The following is a 9,761-nucleotide window of genomic DNA, read 5'->3' on the forward strand; positions in this document are numbered from 1 at the left end:
TTTATTTAAGGATATTTCATTAAGGTAACTGAAAAAGACAAACAATAAAATATGAAGTTTAAATTCATTTAAGCATATTTCATTAATGTAACTGAAAAGACAAGTAATAAATTTGGCAGTTTTATTCGTTTTAGGATATTTCATAAGTGCAAATGAAAAAAAACAAGCAAAAAAATAGGGATTTTAATTAATGAAGTAAGAACATTTTCAAATGGGTACTTCTCTTTTAATAATATAGATTTTAGGAAATTTTGAGTGAATCACCCATAAATTTCCATGTCCAACAAAGAATTAAGTTCTAGATATACAAAATTTCCGATTTTAAATACACAACTAGATTTTTTGTTTTACATCTTTTTAGGTCTTTTCAATTGATAATTTAAATATAGGTCTAATGGCATAAAACATAATAAATAATATTCTAAATAATAATAAAGATAAAAAAAATAATAGTTGGACCATACTTTTATCAATTGGTCACACTCCTATTTTAATATAATATATTAAAATATTAAATTTGTTTCCTTCTCATAAAAGGAGCAATTAAATTGTATGTCTCCGAAAAAAAGGAAAAATAAATATTAATTAGAAAAAAGAAGAAGGTAAACTAGGGTTTTTGTTAAGTGTTCATCGCTTGCACTTAAAAACCGCCACCAAAACACACACACACGCACACACACTTCCTTCTCCTTGCTCTTCCATACTTTCAATCGCATTGCGTCTTCTCCTCCCGATCCCTGCAATCTCTTCTCTGCTTCTGATCCCATTCAATTCAGGTTTCCTTATCGATGATGGCGGAGACTGAGGGATCATTCGCCGATGATCGAGAAGTGATCGGCGGTTTCGAGACTAAGTCTCCATGGAAAACAACGGCTTCTCCTGTGGAAACCGTCGACGCTCCGGTAATGGGTGCTCACTCGTGGCCTGCTCTCGCCGACGCGCAGCAACCGCGTCCTAAGAATCTTCCGACGGCGGCTCCGCCGTGTAAAGCCATTCCGGCCTCAATCCCAGCTCCTGCTCAGGTTAGTCAATAACCTATTACTGCTAATGTCATTAGATTGTGTTTGCTGGGTGTTAGTGGTGCGTTGAATTGGTAGGTTTCGTGAATTGTCTAGTTGGAGATTAGCTCTGATTCTTGATCGAATTAGGTTTTATCGAATTTGATTGATGATGGTTATGACATGTAGCTGTTTATGTGATTTCTCTTTGGAATTAGATTTGTAGCATAGAATTTGCCACTGAGGAGTTTCTATGTTTGTTGTTTAGGGTTTCGCTGGTCAAGGGAAGTCTAAGGGTGGTGGAAAGGGCAACCCTGCGCACAAGAATCCATCTGGCCGTCATTCAAAGTCAGGCTCGAAGAGCAACCAAAGTGGTCCTCCTCCTCCTTACATGATGCACGGTGTACCTTATCATCCCTCTCCTTTTCCGCCTATGGTGCCTCCGCCGCATGCTACTGGTCCAGATTTTCCATATGCTCCTTATCCTCCTTACCCGGTTCCTGGAGCTCCTGTTGCAGAGTCTGGCAATGAGAAGAAAGTTCAGGCTTCCCCTGTTTTGCCAGCTCCTCAAGGAGACCAGCCTTGGCAGGATCAGAGGGGGTTTGGCCCCAGGAACATGCCACATGGCGCTGCTGGACCGAGGAATTTCGTGAGACCTCCGTATATGGGACAAGCTCCTGGGTTCATGGTTGGTCCAGGTCCAGGATTTCCCGGTAAGATGTTGATTCTTTGTCAAAGTGTTTTGGAAAGTGTTGGCTGATAGAATTCAATTTTCTTATTCTTGATTTAACATGATTGCTGTTTTTTTGTTCCTTGTTCTGACACAGGGCCTGTATACTATTTGCCGGTTCCACCCCCTGGAGCTATAAGAGGTTATCCTCTACGTTTTGCTCCATACCCTGTTAACCAGGGTCCTCCAGCACTGTCTCCAGAAAAACTCGACTTGAAGGATAGAGTCATAAAACAAATTGAATACTATTTCAGGCAAGTTTCGCTTCTACATCAAGTCATCTGTATGTTTTGTACTTTTATGTTCAGCTGACTCCTCTGGGAATTTCTTGGAATATTTCTATGCGTTGAAGTCCATCTCTGCTAGTTAATAGGGTGGCACCTCATCTTGCTATGCTCACCATATGTGTATTTCTTCCTTTTTTTTCAGTGATGAAAACCTTCAGAATGATAAGTACCTCATTTCCTTGATGGATAAACAAGAAGGATGGGTTCCCATAAAAATTATAGCTGACTTCAAAAGGGTAAACTCGTAACATGAGCTTGACTTGCTTTCTTTTGCATTGGTCTGTTTTTTTATCTGTGTTTTACCCTAATGTGCTACTTTTAATTTATTTGTTGTTACTCTTGAACTACAGGTTAAGATGATGACGATGGATTTAGAGTTTATAGTCTATGCGTTGGGGTATTCTAGTTCTGTTGAAGTGCAGGTAAGACTACCATAGCCACCTTGTTTCTTTAATCTGACATATCTGTTTGATCATAACATGAAGTTCTGGTACTTTTATAGGGTGAGAAGATACGCAGGCGAGACGAGTGGGCTAAGTGGGTTCCTGCATCTAAAAGGTCAGACTCTGAGGAAAAAGTTGGAGACAATGACGGAGATTCCCCAGAGAGTACAACAAGCAGAGATAACTCTGAAAAACAGTCAAAGGATACTTCAAAGCCTACTGCGTGCTCTTCAGAGGTAGAGGCTTGTTTCCTTTTGAGTAGAGAGATTCTGTAAAACTGCCAAATTTTGTTCCAGTTCATAGCCTTTTTTTGTGCTAAGGTACAGGGAGCTCAGCCATCAAGAACCAATGCTAATGGAAGTGATATCCTGAAATCATCATCAAGCGAACAAAGAAATATGGATGACTTGTCAAGCGATTTTTCAAATACTTTCTTGCTTGATGAGGAAATAGATCTGGAGCATAAAAGCCCTAGAAGGAGTGGACTTTCCGTGTGCAAAAGGTAGTGCATGAGTTGATTACTCTTGATATGGTTTCATCCCTCTTTTTTTTCATTATTCCCTTTTTGGATATGAGCCTTAAACTGCATATAAAGTATTGGAGTATGTGTTTTAAATAGCGCTCTCTTTAAGCGCCTTGTGGCGCAATGATGCGCAGCCTAGAACGCCTTAGTCTCTAAGGTGTGGTGCAATCCAAACAGCCCTTTAGACCATATGGCGAGGGTTGTTTCCTTTTTATTGAGACTTTGATCAACTCTTCGAAACCCTAACAATCTCTTCGAAACTTTTCTAGTATAACTTTTAAAAACTAACTTAGAATCATGAAACAGCTAGAATCATGAAACAGCTAATCTAATTCTATCTTCTAAGTTCCCACTTAGGGCCTCGATTACTGAGATTATTCCAAGACCATAAGTACATTCTTTTTTACATATACATAAACTGACCTATCTTCGCTTGCATATACATAGTATTTCATTCCACCCATTGACATCTCCTTTGAGAATATTTTCCGAGAAACTCCAAAACTGACTCTTTTTAAATATACATAAACTGACCTTTCTTCGCTTATGAGGTCTTGTGCAAATTAAAACACAGATTGGAGTTGACGCTTTGTTAATTTGAAATTCTGTAGAATTGAGGATGAAGACGATGTTATTGCTGTTGATGATCATGATCATGATATTCAGAAACTTGTAATTGTCACCCAGGTATTACATGGAACTTGTTATGTATTTACTTAAACTCTTTCTTGGTGGAGTTAAGTATTCATATTACGTTGTATGCTGGACAGAATAGTGGGAGAAGTGATGGCACTGGAATCAGTGGGACAAAAGCAAAAAACATTCCTAAGGAGCTTGCCTCCACTATAAACGACGGTCTTTATTACTTTGAGCAGGTTAGGTTTTTTTTTTCCGACAGAATCATATGATTCTACCCTTTATGGAGTCTGATATCTATACACCAACGTGGTGAAACAGGAGCTGAAAAAGAATCGACCTGGTCGTAAGAAGAACAATTCCCATTTAGATAGCAGAGATGGAAAAGTGAAAGGCGGAGGACTGAACATTAAACTAGGTGAAAATTCCGCAGCGAATGGAGGTGAAGAGCATAGTATTAGGAGGAAGCAAAATAAGGGAACCCACAAAAATCAAATGGCCCATGTACGGAGGTTCTTTTCCGGCAACACAAGGAACCATGGGGCTGTTTCTGAAAGTCCACCTAGTAGCTCCATTGGATTTTTCTTTGGTTCTACACCACCAGACAGTCATGGGTCAGTATCCTAGCAAGTCCATTGCATTCCCAACTTATTCTTATTTTGTTGTCTTTTCATGTTCTTAATAATTGTGTTTGTCCGACGTTTCACAGACACAGGCTTTCAAAATTGAGTTCATCACCACAGTACCCTCTTTCTGGCAGCAGTCCACCTGTGGGGTCTTTACCAAAATCATTTCCACATTTTCAACATCCGAGCCACCAACTGCTTGAAGAGAATGGGTTTAAGCAAGAAAAGTGAGTATATTTATTTGGTTATACAACCTGAGTTTATTGTATGGAGCATTACTTTTGGGAGGATAAGTTTGTAGCTTGAGTTCTTCTAATCTCACCATTTTTAATTCTTACCCATAGGTACTTGAAGTATCGCAAGCGGTGCTTAAACGAAAGAAAGAAGCTGGGCAGCGGATGCAGTGAGGTAAATTCTATGTCAACCTCCTTTCGATGATCTTTGACTCTGTATCGATTAGATATCCTAAGCCTGTTTTCTGGAAATGCGTCTGAATCCTGGATGTTCTGTCTTCAGGAAATGAATCATTTGTACCGATTCTGGTCATACTTCCTCAGAGAAACTTTTGTTCCGTCTATGTACGAAGATTTCCAGAAGTTTGCTACTGAGGATGCAGCTGGCAGTTACAACTATGGGTTGGAGTGTCTCTTTAGGTTCTATAGGTAATACTTGCATCTTTGAATTGAATCCGTTTTCTGTCTATTTCAAAGCGGATAAGCTCTCTAGTTTAAACGGAGTCTCACCAATATTGTTCTGCCCAATGTCTACAGCTATGGCCTAGAGAAGCAATTCGATGAAGACCTTTACAAGGACTTTGAGCAGCTAACTCTTGACTTCTACCACAAGGGAAACCTATATGGCTTGGAGAAGTATTGGTAAGGGCTCTTCCCTTCTCTGAGATAAAAATATAATATGATTCTTGGTGACGTTTCTAGCGATTATTTACTCGTTTTAGTTTATAGAAAACGTTTGGTCGATTATTGGTGATGTCTCTAAAGACGAAAGTACTCTCTTGTGCAGGGCATTCCACCATTACCGAGGCCAAAAAGAACCGATAAAGAAGCACCCTGAGCTAGAGAAGCTACTGAAGGAAGAATACCGCAGCTTAGATGATTTCCGAGCCAAGGATTCAGTGACCAGCCAAAAAGAAAACAAGTCTCACTGATGACTTGAAAGAGACAGAAAAGCCGGGACATATCAAAGGCTACTGCTTATCACTAAGCAAATGATCCTTAAACCTTGACCTACAATTTTTGTGCATCTCTTCTTCTTGGGGAAGAGACCAACCAAGTGAAGCCATAAACTCTTGAGTTTTCAAGGATATTTGTCCTTCTTGGTGTAATCTCTTTTTTGTACATATAGGGATTTCATTTTCTAATTGCTCAATTTTGAAAAAAAAAGAACAAGAAAAAAAAAGAGAGGTGGTTGTAGTCTCCGTAGAAACAATAAGAGGTGTTTGTTTTACTTGAGATTATGATACATTTTTTGTTTTTGTAAATTTTGTTATCTTGTAGCTTATTATTGTTGGCATATGGTATACTCGCGCATTATCTCATCTGTTGACAATCTCAAAATGAATCTTTGACTAATTTTATTGGTTTTAGTAGGGGTGGACTTTCTGGATCAGGTTGGGTATTTCGAATTTTTGGGTATTTCGGTATAGAGGTGTAGTTCGGATATTTCTTTACTTTGGGTCGGGTTTGGATGTTTTTAGTTCGGATTCGATTATTTTGGATCGGGTTCGGATATTTAGATTTTGAAAAAAAAAAAAAATTCATTTCTCAATTTTTTTGTATTTAAAAAATATAACTCTCACTTAACTATTTTTTTATTTTTAATAGATTGAATGGTTAATAGATTGGGACATAACATTTTGAAACTAAAAAGACATTAATTTGGTTATTGTTTTTAAATTTTTGATGTAACTTTTTGTTAATTCTTGAAATAAAAAGCTTGACATGCATTTTAAGTGAGTAGCAAATCATTTTTTTCCGTAATTGTATGTATATCATATGAACTTAAAGTATGTATAGTATCAATATAAATATTTTATATAAAATGAGAGATGTAAACTGAAAATATAAGGTTAATTATACATATGTTCGGTTATCTTTGGATATCCATTCGGGTTCGGATATTATCCGTTCGGGTTCAAGTTTCCAATCTCTCCTAATTCAATACCGGTTCGGATAGTTTGCTACTTCATCATCTACAAACAGCTCATGTAGCTTGTGAGTGTCCCACCTGTTGGATTGAGGAACCAACAAGTCACATACTCTGAGTGTAAGGTCCACATTAGCGTCCTGACGGTATCTCGGCCCTCTAGGGACAATGTCTATAATCCATTTGTCTGACCAGACCTTGGTACTTTCTCCATCACCTATAGCATTAATAAGTCCTTGTGCCAACAACTCTTTACCGTGCATTATACTTCTCCAAGCATACAATGGATGGACCCTGCAACAGTCCAGCGCTTAAAGGAGATTCACAGGAGGAATGCTCCTGATATCTTCTTTCTCATGGAGACTAAAAACAACACTGAAATGATCAAAAAGACTGTCCAATGGCTCCCCCTTGACAACACACATGTAGTTCCGCCACACAGCCCAGGTGGAGGCGGTTTGTTCCTCATCTGGAAACCTGACATCCAACTCACAGTTAGAAAGAGCACAAGAAACTACATTGATACGATCATTACGGATAAGGGCGTTACCTTCCAAGCGACCTTTGTGTATGGAGAACCAGATCAGACAAAAAGATATGAGGTATGGAATCAGATATCAACTCTCCAACCAACAACAGGGACCCCATGGTTTTTAACCGGAGACTTCAACGAAATCACTGACAACAGTGAAAAATCAGGAGGTCCGGAGAGAGCAGGAGGCACATTCTGCGCATTTAGATCCTTCCTCTCACAAAATGATCTCTTCGATGTTAAACACTATGGAAATTTTCTATCCTGGAGAGGGAACAGGAACTCACATGTAGTTCAATGCCGTCTGGATAGAGCAATAAGCAATAGTGAGTGGATGGACAAATTCCCGTCGTGCCGGTGCCAATACCTTATGGTCGAAGGCTCTGACCATCGGCCCCTCATATCCTTCTTGGATACAACAAGGAAAAAAGGAATGAAGATTTTTAGATTCGACAGAAGGTTAAGAGACAATGCAGAGGTCAAAAATCTTATCCAACGAGTATGGGATTCGAATCCTTATCTTGATGTTGAGGACCGTCTAGGCCTTTGTCGAAGAGAAATCTGTAAATGGAGCAAAGCCTTCCAGGAAAATAGCAGGAAAACCTTGGTCCTACTCCGAGCTCAACTAGATGTTGCGATGACAAACTCCATTCCGAACAATGATCTGATACATCAATTAAATATGAGTTTGCTACAAACCTATTTAAAGGAAGAGGAGTATTGGAAACAAAGAACCAGGCAGCTCTGGTTAACTCTAGGAGACTCCAATACAGGCTATTTCCACGCTACTACTAAGGCAAGGAAAGCAAAGAACAGAATGACCGTAATAGAAGATGACAAGGAGGTACCTCACTTTGAGGAAGAACAAATCGCAAAGGTCATTTGTCAATTCTATAACCAGCTCTTCATCTCCTCTGATTACGATGGCCTACATACGGTCGAAGAAGCTCTATCTCCATGTGTGACACCTGAAATCAATGAAGAACTCATTAAAGATCCCACACCATCAGAATTAGAGAAGCAATATTTGCGATCCACCCTGATAAAGCACCTGGACCTGACGGTTTCTCAGCCAGCTTCTTCCAAGCAAATTGGGAGGTTGTGGGACCTGAGGTAGTGCGTGAAGTCCAACTCTTCTTCTCTTCAGGACAGCTCAGACCTTCACAAAATGTGACACATGTTAGACTGATTCCAAAAATAATTGGGGCAAAGAAAGTTGCTGACTACATGTCTATAGCGCTATGCAATGTTTTCTTCAAGATAATCTCCAAACTGCTAACCCTAAGGTTGAAATCAGTTCTCCACTTGATCATATCAGAGAATCAGTCAGCATTTATCCCAGGAAGGGCTATCTCAGACTATGTTCTAATAACGCACGAGGTACTTCAATACTTGAAAACCTCAAAAGCAACAAAGAGATGCACGATGGCCATCAAAACGGACATGTCTAAAGCCTATGACAGAGTAGAATGGCGTTTCATCTCACAAGTACTAAAGAGACTGGGGTTCCACGACAAATGGATCACTCTAATTATTCAATGTGTTACCACTGTATCCTACTCCTATCTGATTAACGACTCTGCCTATGGTTCGGTGATACCTAAGAGAGGAATTAGACAGGGAGATCCACTCTCCCCATACCTATTTATCCTGTGTGGTCAAGTGCTATCCGGATTATGTCAGAAAGCAGAAAAAGAAGGTACCTTGCGAGGAGTGAGAGTAGCGAGGAACTGTCCAAGAGTAAACCATTTACTCTTTGCAGACGACACCATGTTCTTTTGTCAGACGTCACAATCATGCTACGCGAAGCTGAAAACCATTCTCTGGGAGTATGAGAAAGCCTCTGGACAAATGATCAATGCAGCTAAATCCTCGATCACCTTCTCCTCCAAAACTCCAGAGGAAACAAAGAGGAATGTTAAAGACCACTTAGGCATTATCAACGAAGGAGGCTCAGGTAAATATTTAGGTTTACCTGAACATTTCGGGAGAAAAAAGAAAGATCTCTTCACTGGCCTGGTTGATAGGATAAGGCAACGAGCACAAAGCTTATCCACGAGACATCTCTCTAAGGCCGGCAAACTGACAATGCTGAAAGCAGTCCTTACTGCTGTCCCAACCTACTCCATGTCTTGCTTCGAGCTACCTATCAGTCTTTGTAAAAGAATTCAATCAGTTCTCACAAGATTTTGGTGGGATTCTTCTGATGGAAGTAGAAAAATGTGCTGGGTGGCTTGGGAAACTCTAACAAAGCCAAAATCAGGAGGTGGACTTGGCCTTAAGGACATACAGCTATTCAATCAGGCGCTACTAGTTAAACAGGCTTGGAGAATCCTAACCCAACCAGATAGCCTACTCGCCCCTATTCTCCTAGGGAAATATTGTTACAAAAAGCACTTCTTAGACGCAATGGTTCCAGCTACATGCTCTCATGGGTGGAGAAGTATCTTACATGGAAGGGACCTGTTAAAGGAGAACCTAGGAAAAGCTATAGGAAATGGGCAGACAACAAAAATCTGGAAAGATTCATGGATCTCTACAAAGGAACACATCAAACCATATGGGCCTATTCCGGAAGAAGCACTCGACCTGACAGTTGCTGATTTATTGACAACAGAGATGACTTGGAATAAAAGAAGAATCGAAGAACTCCTACCTCATGTTGCAATGGAGATACAACTGCTACAACCGAGCCTCTCAAAAATGGAAGACATCTACATCTGGCAGCCTCTCCCTTCAGGTACTTACTCAACGCGATCAGGCTACTATGCGGCCTCGATGAGGAAGAATGAACAAAGACCACCAATTCAAGGAACCTTTGAT

General features: G+C 39.9%; 2 protein-coding genes across 3 annotated transcripts; both read left to right on the plus strand.

Moving 5' to 3' along the window:
• The first annotated feature begins 632 nt into the window (after nucleotides 1-632).
• On the plus strand, nucleotides 633-5,643 carry LOC106318879 (la-related protein 1A). Of its 2 annotated transcripts, none has more exons than XM_013757032.1 (15): nucleotides 633-1,022; nucleotides 1,267-1,711; nucleotides 1,826-1,982; nucleotides 2,158-2,251; nucleotides 2,366-2,437; nucleotides 2,518-2,694; nucleotides 2,779-2,960; nucleotides 3,593-3,668; nucleotides 3,752-3,856; nucleotides 3,939-4,231; nucleotides 4,327-4,470; nucleotides 4,588-4,651; nucleotides 4,760-4,905; nucleotides 5,014-5,118; nucleotides 5,264-5,643. In XM_013757032.1, the coding sequence occupies exons 1-15, from the start codon at nucleotides 789-791 to the stop codon at nucleotides 5,406-5,408; spliced, it is 2,439 nt and encodes an 812-aa protein (XP_013612486.1). In that variant the 5' UTR covers nucleotides 633-788; the 3' UTR covers nucleotides 5,409-5,643. The 2 variants fall into 2 exon arrangements, with proteins under 2 accessions (XP_013612486.1, XP_013612487.1); XM_013757033.1 differs by having other exon boundaries at nucleotides 789-1,022; nucleotides 2,785-2,960.
• A 1,050-nt stretch (nucleotides 5,644-6,693) lies between these two features.
• Nucleotides 6,694-8,055, plus strand: LOC106315126. Its single transcript, XM_013752892.1, has one exon. The coding sequence runs from the start codon at nucleotides 6,694-6,696 to the stop codon at nucleotides 8,053-8,055; it is 1,362 nt and encodes a 453-aa protein (XP_013608346.1).
• The last annotated feature ends 1,706 nt before the right edge of the window (nucleotides 8,056-9,761 follow it).

Source organism: Brassica oleracea, chromosome C9, assembly GCF_000695525.1.
Source record: "Brassica oleracea var. oleracea cultivar TO1000 chromosome C9, BOL, whole genome shotgun sequence".
In the NCBI taxonomy this organism is placed as follows: Eukaryota; Viridiplantae; Streptophyta; class Magnoliopsida; order Brassicales; family Brassicaceae; genus Brassica; species Brassica oleracea.

Bases quoted from the DNA above. Each gene is read 5' to 3' on its own strand.
- LOC106318879 (XM_013757032.1), top strand. From the start codon at position 789: ATGATGGCGGAGACTGAGGGATCATTCGCCGATGATCGAGAAGTGATC. The intron at 3,857-3,938 runs GTTAGGTTTTTT...GTGGTGAAACAG, and splicing joins GTCTTTATTACTTTGAGCAG to GAGCTGAAAAAGAATCGACC. The intron at 4,232-4,326 runs GTCAGTATCCTA...GACGTTTCACAG, and splicing joins ACACCACCAGACAGTCATGG to ACACAGGCTTTCAAAATTGA.
- LOC106315126 (XM_013752892.1), top strand. From the start codon at position 6,694: ATGGACCCTGCAACAGTCCAGCGCTTAAAGGAGATTCACAGGAGGAAT.